Source organism: Vulpes vulpes, chromosome 5 (assembly GCF_048418805.1).
Source record: "Vulpes vulpes isolate BD-2025 chromosome 5, VulVul3, whole genome shotgun sequence".
Lineage (NCBI taxonomy): Eukaryota > Metazoa > Chordata > Mammalia > Carnivora > Canidae > Vulpes > Vulpes vulpes.
Window position 1 is genome coordinate 56,204,662 of NC_132784.1, and position 16,305 is coordinate 56,220,966.

General features: G+C 60.2%; 1 protein-coding gene across 6 annotated transcripts in view; it reads right to left on the reverse strand.

Moving 5' to 3' along the window:
- Positions 1 to 3,847: 3,847 nt before the first annotated feature.
- Positions 3,848 to 16,305, reverse strand: part of MBP (myelin basic protein) — a 115,405-nt gene continuing 102,947 nt past the window's right edge. For 4 of the 6 annotated variants that reach the window (XM_072760183.1, XM_072760182.1, XM_025997769.2 and 1 more), the window contains 5 exons: positions 15,917 to 16,024; positions 13,784 to 13,819; positions 13,389 to 13,421; positions 10,173 to 10,280; positions 3,848 to 5,361 (listed from right to left, as the gene is read on the reverse strand). In XM_072760183.1, the coding sequence (XP_072616284.1) occupies positions 5,317 to 5,361; positions 10,173 to 10,280; positions 13,389 to 13,421; positions 13,784 to 13,819; positions 15,917 to 16,024 (330 nt within the window). In that variant the 3' untranslated portion in view covers positions 3,848 to 5,316. The remainder of the gene's footprint in view (positions 5,362 to 10,172; positions 10,281 to 13,388; positions 13,422 to 13,783; positions 13,820 to 15,916; positions 16,025 to 16,305) is intronic. The other 2 variants (XM_072760184.1, XM_072760181.1) reach the window with 1 other exon arrangement.

The following is a 16,305-nucleotide window of genomic DNA, read 5'->3' on the forward strand; positions in this document are numbered from 1 at the left end:
CCCTTGTCTATGGAATTAGCAAAGCAATGCTTGTGGACTGACCACTATGATTACGGCATGTCTGCCTCTGAGGCAGGGTCAGCTTGCTGCCTTTTATAAAAGCCTCGGGTTCCCTGTGCTCTGGTTCCTCCGCTGCAACCCCTGTGCCCTGGACATTGCCTGGCCCACTTTGGGCCATCCTTGTCTGTGCCCCCAGAGCCCTCTGCCAGTGCCTAGGAAACTGGCTTCTTGGGGGCTGGTGGGTCAGGGAGCAACTCAGATGCTTGGCCGTTGCTGGCCGTATGTCGTCCGTTTACTTTGGGCTCCTTGAAATGCCCCTGGCTCAGCTTATGATGTGAGTGGGAATTTTTATTACCAATGTCAGTGGCTGATTCCCTCCACACCACCTACAGTGCTCTTCCTATCACTGGCAGCTTTTTAGTCCCTAAGAAACAGTGAAAAATGTGTGTAAGCACACACACCGCTTCACACGCTCTGCCAATAAACAGGTGTCTCCTTGATGGTGTTATTCTTGGTCAGTCAAGAATAATACTACTTTGGTATCAGAACAAAGTAATCATTGGTCACCCTGGTAACCAAGCTCTGTGGGAAGAAATTCCTATAATTAACACAAAGCAGCTCATCTTGATGTGATGTTGTAGTTCTGGGTAAAGGGGATGACCGCCCACCATCTGCACTGAGACACTTTACAGTGCACGTCCCCTGACTCCAGGTTAATCTTTCTCAAGCTCAAGACCCCTAAGTCCTTGTCCTTTCTGTATAATCCTGTATTGCTGAAGCAGCCTCAAATTTACCTAAGAGTTGCAAGGTACAAGGAGGGCTTTGGGCAACTCTTCACCAGAGACCCCGTCTGTGTTGGTGCAAGTGTGGACAGTCTCCCCTTCATACAAGCCGAGTCTGCTCAGGGTGGCAGCACCCGGCTCTCGTGGCACCCTGTGCCCGTCACTGACTTTCCTGAAAACCACGGTGGGTTGTGCAGCAGGCAGTCCCCCAGTTTCTCTTCCAGGGTTTCTCTGTGATGTGTCTTTGGTCAGAACATCGCAGAAACGATGCTCCTATCTTGTGTCTTAGTGACCCCAACACGTCACCTACCATGGTCCCACTCTTGATGGCACCAATGTCGCTGTCCTGGGTGTGGTCACTTCCCCTCAGCGGCAGGTGTCTGTGCAAGACCCTGAGAGCCTGCACCCTGGGGTGGTGCGTCTCTAACATCCACCCGGAGGGAGAGCCTCCTGCTGTCCCTCATGTCCTCGTCCCTGTATTCATCATGGTTGGGACTTGCGGGTTCCTATCGTCTTTAACTGCTGCAGCCTGTTAGCATCCACGTCGATGCCCACTTGATTCCGGGAGCGCTTGATTCTGAGAGCGCTTGCCCCCCGCGGGCGCAGTGGGCTGTGCTCCTGCCGTCCTGGCCCGGCGCCCCAGAGCCAGCCGTGCCCCGCGGGGCCCTGCTTCCCTGCGGTGGAGAAGCCGGTGGGGAAGCCGAGCCCTGAGCGGGGGAAGCGCGACGCGAGTCCACGCCTGCTGGCCTGGGCCGCTCACGGGCGCCCCCGCCCCGCCCCGCTCGGCTCGCGCGCCCCGCGGAGGGAGAGCGGCCTGTTCGACGGCCACGTTCCCCGAGGAGCCTCCCGCCCCCGCCGCGCCCGCTCCCCCGCCGACAGCCGGACTCGCTCTCCTGGCCCCTGCTCCCCCGGTTACAGACGAGAGTCCCGGGGAGCCGAGCGGGGGCCCGTGGTGGGGACGCGGGCGGGAGCTCGGCCCGGAGCGCGGTGCGAGTCCTCCCCGCGCAGGCGCCCGGGCTTTCCGGGAGCGGGTCGGGTCGTGCGGCAGGTGTGGGCGGGGCTCGGCGTCCCGTCCTCCCCGCACGCTGCGGGCTGTGCCGTCGGCGGCCTCGGGTCCCCGCGGCCCGGCCTGCCCCCGGCTCCGGGTCGGTCCTCGTGCACGTGAGGCGGAAGCCGGGCCTGGACGGGCCGCACGGAGCCGCCAGCGACGGCGCTCTCGGGTCGGGAGGAGCCGTGGGGCTTGGGGCCGACCTCACGCTGTCCGCGGTGGGGGGGCCCGAGACGCCCTCGCCCTGCCCCGGGGCGCGCTGACCCGTGAGCAGGCTGCTCGGGCAGACAGACGGGCGGCCCGAGGGCCTGCAGTCCCACTGGCACCCGGGAGGGGGCGGGGGGTCGGAGACGGGGGGGGGGGGGGCGGGGGCAGGGGTGGGGGGCCGGGGGTCGGAGACGGGGGGGGGGGGGCGGGGGGAGGGGCGGGGGACGGGGGGGCAGGGGCGGGGGGAGGGGGACGAGGGGGCAGGGGCGGGGGGAGGGGGACGGGGGGTCGGAGACGGGGGGGGCGGGGGGAGGGGCGGGGGACGGGGGGGCAGGGGCGGGGGGAGGGGGACGAGGGGGCGGGGGCGGGGGGCGGGGGGTCGGAGACGGGGGGGCGGGGGCAGGGGGGGCGGGGGCAGGGGCGGGGGGAGGGGGACGGGGGGTCGGAGACGGGGGGCGGGGGCAGGGGTGGGGGGCGGGGGGAGGGGGACGAGGGGGCGGGGGCGGGGGGAGGGGCGGAGGACGGGGGGGGGGGGGCAGGGGCGGGGGAGCGCCTCCTCCCGGGACGCCGCCTTCAGGGCTGCGCAGGGCCAGCCCCGCCTCCTGTCACCCTGTTGATTGCTGACAGCAGAGAAACCGGGGCAGGAGATGTGCGACGAGGCCTGGAGCCCTACTCCCTGTCTGGGCGGAGGGAGCTGCAGGCCGTGGCCGTCGTTCCCCCGGAGAATGGCCCCTCGCCGTGCTCGCAACCCCAAGGACAGGGCCCACCCTGACTCCGGAGCGGGGCCCCGCGGCGCCTGGTCTCCCGGCCACGGCCACGCTGGCTGCGCCCTCCGGGCCTGCACCCTCCGCCGGAGCCCCTGCCCCCGCCTGTGTGCTCTGCCGCGGGGCCCACCGCCCTGGGGGCCACACAGCCGCATGGGGGCTGGAGGGAGCGTGGGCAGGGGCTCTGGTGCTGGCCGGGAGTCCCTCCGGTGCCTCACGTGCCCCTCGTGACATCTCTGGGCTCTGCCTGGGGCTGGGGTCCCCAAGCTCAGGGGGCCTGGGGCCTGGGTGCACCTCTGGGGCCCTGTGCAGACCTGCGCGGGTGGGGAGAAGGCACCTTCCGGCTGGGCCCCGTCCTGCCTTGTTTGATCTCGAACATGCGTCCGAGCCGTGCATGATGGCGAGAATCACTGTGACCCTAGGGTTGACCGGTTCACATGTAAGGTGCTTCCCGGACCCGTGGCAGTGAGAGGCCAACCGCTGTCGTAAGGACGTGACTCCGCGTGACTTCCCAGATTGCTGGGTCGGTGGGAAGGGTCTGGGTGGCCCAGAGGAGGGCAGGGCGGGCATCGCCAGCTGCTGCCAGGACACAGGGAGCCAGGAAAAGCCAGACAAAACAACGATTTGGTTTATCGTTTTTGAAACGGAACTCTTGTCACCAAAAGCGACGACACACAAAATTTCCCAAATCCCTCCTTGTTGTGGCTTTCTGTGCAGGGCAGATGTAGTTTCTCAGAGCTTCTTTAGCTCCCGTCAGCAGCTGTTTACTCTGGTGAAGATAATGAAATGTGAAAATAGTCTAAAAGATTGTTTGGAAGTACCTCGGAGGTTCTTTTCCCCTGTGAGTTAGTGAATCAGTGTCCAGCCGTGACCTCTATTCCATATCCTCTAATTAACGCGGAAGCCATCAGGGGACAGCACGCAAGGGCCGCCCAGCCCTTCCAAAGCACAGCCCGCACACGCCATACCCGGGCACACAACCTCTGCTTGGCCGGGGCTCATGGCCTACGCACCAGAACAGAGACAAAAGAAGACGCCCATACAAATATCATTAAAAGTTTATTATTTTATTTCAATATTCAAGAACAGTGTGTACTCCACGAGAGCCACCGTCACAGCACATGCTGTCCGGGTGTAGCTGCGAGGGGAGCTCGCTCGGCCCACGGTTGGCTCAAGGATGTAGAGAGAGAGTGTGTGTGTGTGTGTGTGTGTGTGTGTGTGAGACGCAACTGGAGGTTTTGTTTCTGAAATCTTGTTCCTTGTTCCCCTGTAACCCTCTCATCATTGAGGCTATAGATTAATAGACATTATATTAAACCCACACTGGACATCGGAATTAGGATGGGATTATGCTGATACGCAGGCTACTCCTCATGTTCGTGCTAAGGGGGACGATGCCAGTGTGGGCTCCATGGAAGGCCTCTAAGAGACACGCTAAAATCAAAAGGCGGGATCAGTACGTTACGAGGGAAGTGCAGGGAATGTCAGTTCCAGTTAGAAAAGGCACGATTCGGAGGAGCCCCTGGCCCGGCTCCCAGGGCTGCCCAGGCCCGGCCCCTCCTCTGGGTGAGCGGGGCGGGAAGGAGGCGCTCCGAAGCCTATTCTCTACACACGTCCGCGTCTAGGATGCCAGCGGACAGCGCGTTATCCGTCCACCAAGGGTTAGTATCTGCAATGTGCACTGCCGTGGGATGTGTGACCAGGGTGACACTGCGAGGCCACCCAGAAAACTCCTCCAGTCCCGCTCTGAGACAAGCGTCTCCCTGGCCCCTCCTGCTGGGCTCTGGGGGGAAACAGGTGGTTCGTGGAGGCCACCCTGGCTCCCGCTCTGCCGTCACCTAATTTCCGAGAAGCTCCTGTTTCCCGCTGGGGCCGCAGCCCAGCCCGGCCTTGCCTCCCTGTCCCCTCTCTGCCGCGCCTGAATTCCACTACGGTGTGGTGGGCAGCCGCCACCCGCAGGCGCCCCTCCGCGCCCACCACATGGGACTCTTCACAGCTGCCCGCCCGCACTTCACATACCGAAGCCCCCTGTGCCGCTGCCGACCGCCTAATCCTGGAGGGAGAGTGAGTGTGTGTTAGGGGGTGAGCAAGGGGCAGGGCAAGAAACCAAAGTAAGCCTGGACCAGCAGTCCTCACCGCCCTGCACGTCTCTGTGTCCACGGCCGCGCGGCCACGGCAGCGCCTGCGAAGCCGAGGGATGCGGCTCAGCGAAGCCGGTCGGAGGATGGAGGTGCGCGCGTCGGGGCGTCGGGGCTGCGCTGCCGGGGGCTGAGGCCCCGAGGACACGTCGTCTCCGGACACAGCGTGGCTGTGGAATATTCGGCCTGTTTCCTCCTTTGAAGCTCATGGCCAGAAACCGCCGGTGGGCCGCGCGCCTGACCCTGCTGTGTGCACAACTCGACGGGCGTTAGGCAGGAGGGTGCTGCTACGGGTGGGAAGGACGGGGCGGTATTAACGTCTAAGGCGGTTATATTAAGAAGCTGAGGACAGGGTTCTGCGGCCACCAGGCGGGGCTTCAGCGTCTGGCCATGGGTGACCCGGAACGACTATCTCTTCCTCCCTGAGGAAAGGAAACACAGAGTCAGGCCATCTGCATGGGCAGCCGTGGCCTCCACGCCCTCGAACCTGGGCTCGGGGGGTCTTGACACTGCGAATGGACATGTGTCCTGGACAGACACAATTTGAAGTCAAGAACAGAGTTGGCGGTCGTGGAGGGGGAGCACAGGTGCGCGGGGCGGCGGCTCTGAGGACACGACAGGGAGTGTGAGTCCCCACATCCCTCAGGAGGACGGTGGCGGGGGACACCCCTTTCTTTGGGCATTTGTATTTTTATTCAAGTTTTAGGCTCTTTCTTCTTAGGTCATGAGTGAAAAGGTCATCCTGTCAGGGATCTCCCTGGGCCTGTGAGCAAGTGACATACGTATGGAATATGCGCTATTCACCGGGTGACCCGCGTGCCCTGAGCCGACGCGACCTACTCTAGTTACGTCTGCCACGCCACACAGTAACATCAGTACCCGTGGCCCAAAGCCAGAGAGCCTCGCGGCACAGTCACCGGAAGGGGTGATGGTCGTGATTTGTTGGGGTCCTACGTTTTCCAATGGAATCTCTGTGTCGTCAAATGACTCATCTGTGGGATCTTATTTTCCTAAATGAGAACATTCACGGACTCCCAGTCTCCGGAGGACCTGCAGGGCCCTAGGGGAGCCGTCCCCCCCACGGGAGGGCCCCCCCCCCTCGCCTGCCAACCTGGGTGCTGCCCTCCGAGGAGCCCAGAGCAAGTCTGCACCTGTCTCCCCTGCCTTCCGAGTTCCCGGGAAATTCATCTGCACGGCTCCCTGTAAAGCGTGATCTAGTCCTGAAAAGCGGCAGATGCACTGCTCCCGAGAACGAAGCGCATCCAGGGTGACTCAGGCGACGGCCCCACCACCCCTTTGCAGGACAGCTCCTGTGAGGCAGCATTTCAATTTCCTGACGGCTCCCTCGGAAAGGAAAACAATGCTGGGCATTGGGTTTGATTTTCCATGATCGGACCTACAACCAGCAAGTACCTCCGTGATCGAAAGAGAAAGCCCGTCCTGGAGGCGGGAATCCTTAGCATCCGTGGCATCCCTGCTTTGCCGTCGGAGGAGCCGACATGTCGAGTCACTTCCGCAAAGCCATTCGGCCCAGGGCAGAGTCAGGGGTTGCACCAGCACCTCTGCCCTGTGGGTCTCCCACGTTTTGAGCGGGTTGACCTGGAGCACGTGGCGGGAGGAGGTTGGCCCGAAGCTGCATCTGGGGTAGGGTAGGGTAGGGAGGGGAGCTGCGGGAAGGTGGAGGCCCTGCTCTGCAATTGGAAATGAGAAACTGATAATATCTCGATGCGGTTCCCTGACTGGGAGAAATGCAGGGCTCTCCACCCAGTTTCCAACCAACAGGGGCAGAAAGGCCAAGGGAATGGTGCCCGTTAAAACACTGGGAGGCGCCACGTCCCCGCGCGCCTCTTTCCAGCCCCTGTGGCCTCTCAGCGGTTGTTTTCCATCCACTGTAGCTGCACCGGTGGACTCACCCAGCCCGATGACCCTGGTTGGCCAGTGTGTGGACACTTCTCGTAGTAAAATCTAATGAGAGCCACACGAATTGAAATTCACTTTACTTCGACAGATCGAAGCTTCTCTTGAACTTCTCAGAAGCTTTAAAATTTCTAAACTGCTTGGTACAAACAGAAATTCAGGAAAATATCGAACCTATTAAAGATACACGGGCCTTGTACCCTTGTGTTGGTTACACACCATGAACGTCCTGAGCCAAGACAGGGCTGTGCCGGCCAGCTCCGCCTGTGAGCACCCGACCCTGGCCGGGAGCCAGGCCTGTGTCTGTACCACCGAGGCCAGAGGCACCTTCCCCAGGGTTGCCGTGTCACCTGGCCACTCCTTCAGGGGACAGGCGGGCACTATGCCAGCTAGCTCAGGGATTGCTCACCTGCGATGGGACACACCTGCGATTCCCAGGCGAGAGGGACACAGCAGGTTCCCACTGGGCCTTTCTGGTGCAGGAAGCCCTGGGGGGAGCCCAGGAGTGGTCTGGGCATCGCAGGTGAGTCACAGGCAGGAGACTGCTTGGGAGACATTGCTATGCTGAGTGCAGGTCTGGGCTCCTCATGGCCACGGCCCAGAATTCAGCAGACGTGTCATGATGACCTCGGTGACTTGGACGTGGGGTAGAATTTGTCTCCTTACTCAGATTTGCTTTAGGATTTAACATGGAGGAGGGGATCCTGCCTGCATTTGAGCTGATGTGGAACGAGTCGGCACGTCTCGCATGACATGAGCATGCATGTCACACACAGAAGCCCTGTCTGGGATAGCAGGACCTTCCCGGCACCTGGAGGCGGGCCCTGCACCCATTGAATCTACACTTGGGGTGGGGGCTCCCCACACATGTCCTCGCTGAGCCGACCCCACCGTGCATCCCGACCACGGGACGCACCACACGCACAACTGCGTGATGACTCTTTGGGTTACAGACCCAATTATTCCCCCACAAATTGTAAAACTGTGACGTGTTAGCCAATTAGAAAGCCTAGTCACGCAGGTGAGAGCCCTTGTATCACGGTGATTGGGGTCGAGAGGCCTCGGGCCGGCTGGTGGAGGGCCAGCCTCAACCGGGGTGGCCTGGGGCCGGGTCTCAGGGCGCGATGCCACCAGGCCTTGCACAGCACAGTCTTTTCACGTTAAGTGAAGCTGCCCACTGTGACCACAGCGGGTGGTCCAGGGACAGGTGGAGCAGAGGTGCTCCCGCTCTCATCCACCACCCAGAGCACCTAGAATGAGCAGTTTCCATGGAAATGTGTGCCTTCCCAAGAATGTGACCTCCGGCCCCATGATGCAGGGTGACCGAGCTTTCACGTGGAGTAAGGATCCTGGTGAGTCTGCGGTGCCTGGCCGCTGGCCGCTGGCCGCGGGGGAGCGGGGCGTGGGCGTGCCGTCTGGGGACTAAGCCCAGCCTGACCTTTTACCGGGGCCACCAGGCCTTTCCTCTGGGGACGGCCATGCCAGCCTTTCACCCAAGAAAGAGGAAAGTGAAATCTTTCATGATTTGTTTTCTCTACAGCGTGCCACGAGCATTGTGGGGTTTACGCCCTCTGTGTGCCCTTCCTGCCGTAACGCAGGAACCCTGTCTTCTCCACGCTGCCATCTGCCTTCCTGATTATAGTTCTTTGGGTCAGAATGCGAGCTGAGGGGGGCACCTTGTGAATTATTAGGACTATTAGCGTCAGCTCCCAGGACATCGAGCCAGCAAATGGGCGGCCTCGTGTGGATTCAGAGTAAGTGGGAGCAGTAGCTCGGCTGTTCTAATGAGAGAGCATGTGGGAACATGGGCTCACAGTGGAGCTGCCAGACTGTCCGCCCCCCTGGGCACCTGCTCTCCGTGCTCACCCAGGGATGAGCACCGCTCCCCAAGCCCTGAGTCAGGCTGCACGGAAGGTGTGATACGTTCCTGCTGGGGTGGGGTCCTCCCCGTCCCCTCCAGCTGGGAGCCCTGGTGCGCTGGCTGCTGCTGGGCCCCTGGCTCTGCTCCAGGCCCCTGGACGGGTGGCTGCAGAAACCCCAGCCCCATGTGTGCGGGTCTCGTCCAGAGATGCATGGCTGGCCTTTCACTGCGCGCAGCTAAGCCGGGGGAGTCAGGGGCCCTGGGGGGCAGGGCCCTGGGGAGGGGTGCAGCCCTCTGTGTGGGGAACCCTGTCCCCGTGTGCCCGGCTCCTCAGGGCCTGGGCTTCCTCCAGCCGGGAGCTTTCCCTGAGTGTGTGGCGGCTCTTCAGTCCCCGGCCCAGCGAGGCCTCCTCGTGTGGCCCCCCTCCCTGGAGCCGGAGGCAGGTGCTCCCTCCAGACTCTGCCCTGTGTCCTCCTGGTGGCACAATTCCAACCACTCTGTGTCCCTCATGCAAGAATATGCTCTTCACGGGGCTGTGGATTCCTGAAGCTGGGGGAACATCCCCAGCCCCCCAAGAGCATCTGCCTGTGGAATGAGCAGAACCGCATGGTCGCAGACAGGGCGCCTGGACAGCCTCTGGCCCCTGACTGTGGGCACGGTCAGTGTGGGCTCCCAGCCAGCCTAGCGCTGGGGACAACCTGTGGATGGGGGGTGGCGCCTGTCACTGTGCTCATCCGGGCCTCTGCCCACCGCATGTGGCTGCCGGGAGGTCATGCCTGAGGCTCTCGGATGTCTAGCCTACAGCAGGCCAGCTGGCCACTGCCGCTATCCCTCATGCCTGAGCATGGAGCCGTGGGTGAGCCCCGGAAACTGCTGTGAGCTGCTCTGGGGGCCATGGGGGTGGTGGTGGTGGGCATGAACGGAGGCCGAATGGGCCCCTCCCAACCCCTGGCAGCCTGCCTAGGGCTGGTTAGAGCTGAGGATGGGTGGCAGTGGGGCTCTCTAGGTGCCCAGGCTGAGGCTGGAGGGCGTCCTGTCTCCTCCAGCCCTGTTGGGTGCCTGGCCCTGCCATGGTCACTCACTGATGGTTAGTGGCCTGGGTCTAAGACCCCAGGGTCGACACCAGGTGTCCCCCGCATGGCCTCCGGGACCCCTGCCTGCCTGCCCAGTGACTCGGCTCCCGCTCCTTTCCCTGGGACTCACACACCTGCACCCAAGGCCACCCCAGGCCTCCCAGGGCGCGGTGGAGCCTTGTGTGGGGACCCTAGCATGTCCTTGAGCTCCCCAGGGGAGCCTGGAACAGGGCAGCCAAATGGGCCCCCAAGAACGTCCCCGAACCAGCTGGGCTGGCAGGTGAACCCCAGGGAGCCCAGTGTGGGATGGCCAGAGGCCTCTCCCCAGCAGCCCCGACCAGTGACCCCGGAGTACCCTGGATGTTAAGAAGGGTTACATTACCAGTTTGAAGATTTTGGAAAGTGTGCCCTGGGCGTCCGTGCCCTTGAGCCCCTTGTGAGCTGGAGCGCGGCCTCCGTAGCCAAATCCCGGCTTCTGGCCCTCGGCTCCCTGCAAGAGACCAGACAGCTCTCAGGGTGGCACCCGTGGGCCTCTGGGGTGGGGTGGGGTGGGGGCAAGGGCCAGGCTCCGTGAGGCAGGGGCCCCGCCCGGGCTGCCAGCATTAGACATGTGCCCAGAGGCTCCCACTGCAGGACCAGACTCATGCACTTGGCCAGTTGGCTCCAAGAGAAGTGCGGTGTGTCGAGCAAGAACAGCTGAACGCCGTGTGTCCACAGGGGTGCAGGACCAGGGCGCAGGGGCGGCTCTGGGCCCGGGGGGAGCTTCCCCGGGTGGGTGGATATGGGGGGCCAGGCGCCTGTGTGGGGATCCCTGCCTGCTTCTTCACGCACATGCCTCTCATCCCCCCTCTGCTGCAGGTCTACAGGGTGCAAGCTTTGCACTTTGCACAATTTTGAGGTCCGTATGTTTCCAAAGGAGAAAGTCAAGGTTCAAATTCTCTGGCCTGGAGGAGGCTTCCCTGGGATGTCCACGGCCAGCTCCCCTGGCCACAGCGTGGGTGCCCTGAGAGCTGCCGTGGGACCCTCCTGGGGACCCAGGATCGGGGCGGCCAGCAATCCATGTCCCTGCTGCCACACACCAGGGAACAGTCCCAGGCACCCAGCAGCCTGCATAGAGTCCCGGCTCTCAGGTCCCTGGCTGTGGGACCTCGGGCAGGCGTCCAAGACACTCTGAGCCTCAGGATCCTCTTCTATAAAACGGGGATAAAATGGCCCCTCCTTCCGGGGTGGTTGAGGAGGGGACTGCAAGCCCCTGGATGCTCCAGGCCTGTGCCTGCTGTTGTTACGGGAGAGGCCAAACCCTCACACTTGTGGGAGGAGGAAATCTCCTGCGTGTCACAGAGTGATGGCAGGTGATTGTGGGAATGCAGGACACCCACGCCCTAGGACCAGTCTATCTTCCCATATGCTTTACTTGCAATGGGAGCATCCCCTGTGGATGGGAGGGAGGCATCGGGGGATCAGGCCATGCAGACGCAGAGAAGGTAGCGTTTGCAGGACAGGGGGCTCCGCCTCGGGGGGGCCAAGCAGGCCATAGGGGCCTCGGGTGAGGTCCCTCTGCCCCGCGAGCCATCTTCAGTGCGCAGGGCCTGGGATTTCGGATCCTGCCAGCAGGGCGTGGGGAGCTCTCTGTGGTCTGCTCCTAAGGACCTAGTCACCGAATAATCGCGTCCTCGGGGGGAGCCCCAATCCCCGGCCTCAGCCTACGGTGATTTCAAGCCCACACGTTTGTTTTGGGCTGTGGGGTTGGGGATGCCGTTCAGTCCAGGCCCTATCTGAAGGCGCTGGAGACACAGCTTCGGGGATGGGGGGGTGGCAGGTGGGGGCCGGGCTGCCCTGGAGCCCTGCTGCCCTGGTTCCGCGGATGCGCTCGCTCCAGACAGCACACAGGGGCGGGAGGGGGACAGGCCACGGCCAACGTGTGCAGTGCTGAAGGCAGACACGTGATGTGGACAAACCACAGCTCGCACACCGCGCCAAATCCTCCCGTCTCTACTGCTCTCCTCCAACAACGGAGCTTCTGAGAACAAGATTCAAGGATAGGTTTTTCAGATTAATCATCTGCTTGACTTTTCCTCCTTCCAAGTTCTTGGTCACTCCTATCTTTGGACAACCTAGAACTTGCCAAGAAATAAATGTTCAACATGGTTTAGAAAAAGACGGGGGCGGGGGGGGGGGGGCAGGGGGACTTTAAGAAGCTCCAAGGAAGAAAGACAGTCCTGTAGTTTGAGAAAACAGACAAACAAACGAGATGCGGAGAAGGATGTTGCTTTGGAAAAAAAGAGAAAAAGAATAAAGATTAGTTGGCCCCAAAACGGAGACGCAGAGGGAAGCCGAGGTCTTTCCGGTTAGCTGCCGGCCGGGGCGGGCCGTCCCTGCTCGAGGGGAGGAGGTGGTGGCGCCTGGCCCGCGTCCCCCGCCGACGCTGCCTCGTGCCCCAGAGTGCACGCCTAGAGAGGCAGACCCCGGTTGCCAGCACGAGAGGTCGTCCTGCATGTCATCTGTCTCCTGCTGGCACAGAAAGTCAGGAATTAACTGGCTGTGAGGCCTCGCCACGTGTTTCCTACATGCTTGGCACTTTCTTGCAAATTCATGGGCTTCAGAAGAGGCTCAAATGCATTTGCATCGAGTGTTCCAGCAAACTCCCTGTAAGAAGGCACCAGGGCCGTCCAAGGGCTTCATGGAACACCCTGCTCTTCTCTGTGGGTCTTGCCCTCCTCCCGCCCCTACCCCTACTGCTCCCCCTTTCTTCCTTCCTCTTTCTTTTGAACCCTAGCCATCCATTTACATGGCGCTCGTTATTGAGCACCAGGTATGTGCATGCTCTGCACAGGGTCAGGTGCTCGTAGGGCACACGGGGTTCCTATAGGCCACTGGTTGCTCTTCCATTTTACTCTGCAGTGACAGCTTTAGAGAAGTAGGAACCACATCTAGCATCTAACTGAAGCCGATGGGTTTGGTTACGATACACCCATAGGCCTTTAGACTGGTTCAGACACCAAATGTCACGGGTGTCTAGAAAGTGGACAAGCTGGCCATGTAAAACCTGGATGGACCCATTGCCCTCGGTTTTCAAAGGCCTGAAATTCCTCAAGAGGCTTTCCTGGATGGCCCGATACCTAAGCTGTGGTTCTCACTACACCATCGTCAAACCCCAGAGCTTGGAGCCTCCTTGGATCATGTGACTGAGGGCAACATCCTTCCCATATGCTGGTGGCATTGTGTTTCCTCAACCAAGTGTCAACCTGGGGCAGGGCTGGTTATTTGGTGGGTCCACTGGCCACAGGGCCTCCCGCTGACTGCACCATGGGGACTTCCCTCCAGCTCTTGTGTAGGAAGGAAGTCAGGAATATTCTCGAGCATGGAGCGGCCCCTTCCTGGGCATGGAGGCAGGCGCCTGTGCCCTGCTGCAGGGTCAGGAGCAGTGGCCCCCGGGTCCTCCCAAGACGGGAAGGCGGCCTCTAATGGTGTGGGCAAGCAGGCTTGACGGGGATGAAACGGGACCATCAGGTGGCCCAACGGGGCAGAGCATGGAAGCTGGGCAGCTGTGAAGAGCAGAAGGGAGAGGGAGCCGCGTAGACACGGGAGTGTCACCTACCCAGCTAAATCTGCTGAGGGACAGTCCTCGCCCCTGTGTGAGAAAGAGAGAGAAACAGTGACATTGTGATCAAGGCAGGAGGAAAAAAGCCTTTTAATAAACAAGAAACAGTGATCAGGATCGTGCTGAGATGGTGAAGGGTGTTCACGTTGGCTATGTCCCAGGGCTGGCGGTGGCCACGGGGGCGGCTCGGGGAGGATTTGGGACCAGGGTCCTGAGGAGAGCCAGCCGGGAGCCAGCAGCGCTGTCTGCTCGGGTGCGTTTCTTAGCCTGTTCTACTTGGGGTCCACGTAGCAAACATTTTGCTGCGAGGCCAGCCCTTTTGGTATATTTAGGGATTTCAGGGAAGTGCTACAAATGGAAGGACCATCAGTAACAACGTTCAGAGGTCTTACCTTTCCTTGCGATGGAGGAGGTGTGCGTGGTGTCACCTACAAAGACACACAGAGACAGGTGAGCTCATGGACTCGTGCCCTCACCTCCCTGCTCCATCTACTGGGAACCCGAGGGCCCAAGGATCACCCCTCTCCACCCAGCCTCCCCATTCCTGTCCTCGTTCAGTGAGAATATAGGCCCTGATGATCCAATACCAGGCAGAGTTTCCAGAACACTCAGAAAGCATTTCGGAGAAGGGACACATCAGCAGGCCCCATAAGGAGGAACTGCTTCCTCCCCGGGGGTTCTGGGCACACCCTGTACATGGATGGGGGCCATGGCCCTCACTAGGGGTCGGAGGTAAAGTGCCCCCTGACACTCTCAGGTCTGTGGCTCCTAAAACTCATTTATCAGCATGCAATATACTGTCTGAAATGCCTGCTGCCCAAAAAGCTTATGATCGGAAGCTTGTGGTCCTGCTTTTGCTTTAAATCCTTATTTTTTAGAGCAGTTTTAGGTTTCTAGAAAAAAATGCATGAAAATGAGAGAGTCCCTATGCATGCTCTCGTCCTGCACACTGTTTCCTACTTACTACAGCCTGGCATCAGCCTGGCTCCTCTGTTACAGACCATGAACCCAAACCGACATGGGTGTATTAGGTGAAGCTCATCATGCACGGTAAGGTTCCCTCTCACGTTGTGCGTTCTGTGGGTTTGGACACATGTGCAATGACATGTGTCCACCAGCTCAGTATCGCAGAGTCCTTCCCTGCCCGAACATCCCTCTGTGCTCTGCCTTTCATCTCCTCTGCCCCTAAACTCTGACAACCACTAAACTTTTTTATCTCTTTGATGTTTTTGTATCCATGGTTTTGCAAAGCCTGCATTTTTAAACTAAGCATCTCATAGTACTTTAGTCTCAAAGGAGTGAGTTCTTTGCTAGAACATAAAATTCAGCAAGGGGCAGATGCAGTGTGGACCTTGTGACCAGGTGCTAGAGTTGAGCTCCCATGACCAACCTCACCCTGAGCAGGAGGGACACATCGTTGGGGATAGACTCAGGTCCTCACTGATTAGAGCTCAGGGTCATCTGGGGACAGACTTAGGTCCCTCATGGGTTAGAGTCAGGGTCATCTGGGTATAGACTCAGGTCCCTCATGGGTTAGAGCTCAGGATCATCTGGGGATAGACTCAGCTCCCCATTGCCTAGAGTCAGGATCATCTGGGATAGACTCAGGTCCCTCATGGGTTAGAGTCAGATCATCTGGGATAGACACAGGTCCCCGTGGATTAGAGCTCAGGGTCATCTGGGGATAGATTCAGGTACCTCATGGTTAGTGCTCAGGATCATCTGGGGATAGACTCAGGTCCCTCCCTGACTCCTGTCTAACAGTAGTTCTGTGCATGTTGTGCCAGAGGAACAAGAAGTGTCCCCTTCTTCAGGAGACACTTGGCCACCAAGAAGTCTGAAGGGTACTTCTGCAGAGATGAGGGCCTTCGGTGGGCCTCATGTCACCTGAGGTACCTCCAGCCTCAGCTGGGCTGTGGTTGGAGTGACAGGTGCCTTGCACCTGGCTCCCACAGATGGGTGGCATTTATGGCTGTCCCCAAATGCCCACAGTCCTGCCTCAAACCCCCAGGCCTGAGACCCAGCCATCACTGTTGCTTCGATGAACGAATCTTCTGTCTTTGACGATCCTTAGACTCAGGTCTTTCATGGGTTAGAGTCAGGGTCATCTGGGGATAGACTCAGGTCCCCATGGATTAGACTCAGGGTCATCTGGGGATAGACTTAGCTCCCCATGGTTAGTGTTCAGGATCATCTGGGGATAGACTCAGGTTCCCATAGATTAGAGTTCAGGATCACCTGGGGATAGACTCAGGTCCCTCATGGTTAGAGCTCAGGGTCATCTGAGGATAGACTCAGGTCCCCATGGATTAGAGCTCAGGGTCATCTGGGGATAGATTCAGGTCCCTCATGGTTAGCGTTCAGGGTCATCTGGGGATAGACTCAGGCCCCCCTGTGGATAGAGACAGGGTCTTAGGGATAGACTTAGCTCCCCAGTGGATGAGGCAGTGGCCAGGCAGCCCCTGACCCCTGCAGTCTTGATTCTCCCTGCTGCCTGGTGCTCACAGGGGGATGGGAGCACTTACAATGTTCTTGAAGAAATGCACTACGGGGTTTTCATCTTGGGGCCGGCCATGCTGGGACTTCTGGGGCAGGGAGCCATAGTGGGCAGTTCTCGCTGCGTGATGTCCATCCTGGAAGAGAGGGCGCGATGACCTTAGGCCTCCTATCCTCTGCTCTGGCCTCCCTGGGGAAGCTGCCTGTCTTCTGTCCTGGGGATCTGGATTCTTTTGGATCAGGATTTATGCTGGGACATGGCGGACATGACACAGGACATTCCTGGGGCAGCACATCTGGGGGTGAAGCTGCGATGCATTGGAAGCATCTCCACCCCGGAGCCAGCATCGGGCTGCTTCCAAGTCCCGTAAGCAACAGCACAGGGGGAGAGAAGGGAATTCAAGGGTGAGCCCACCTA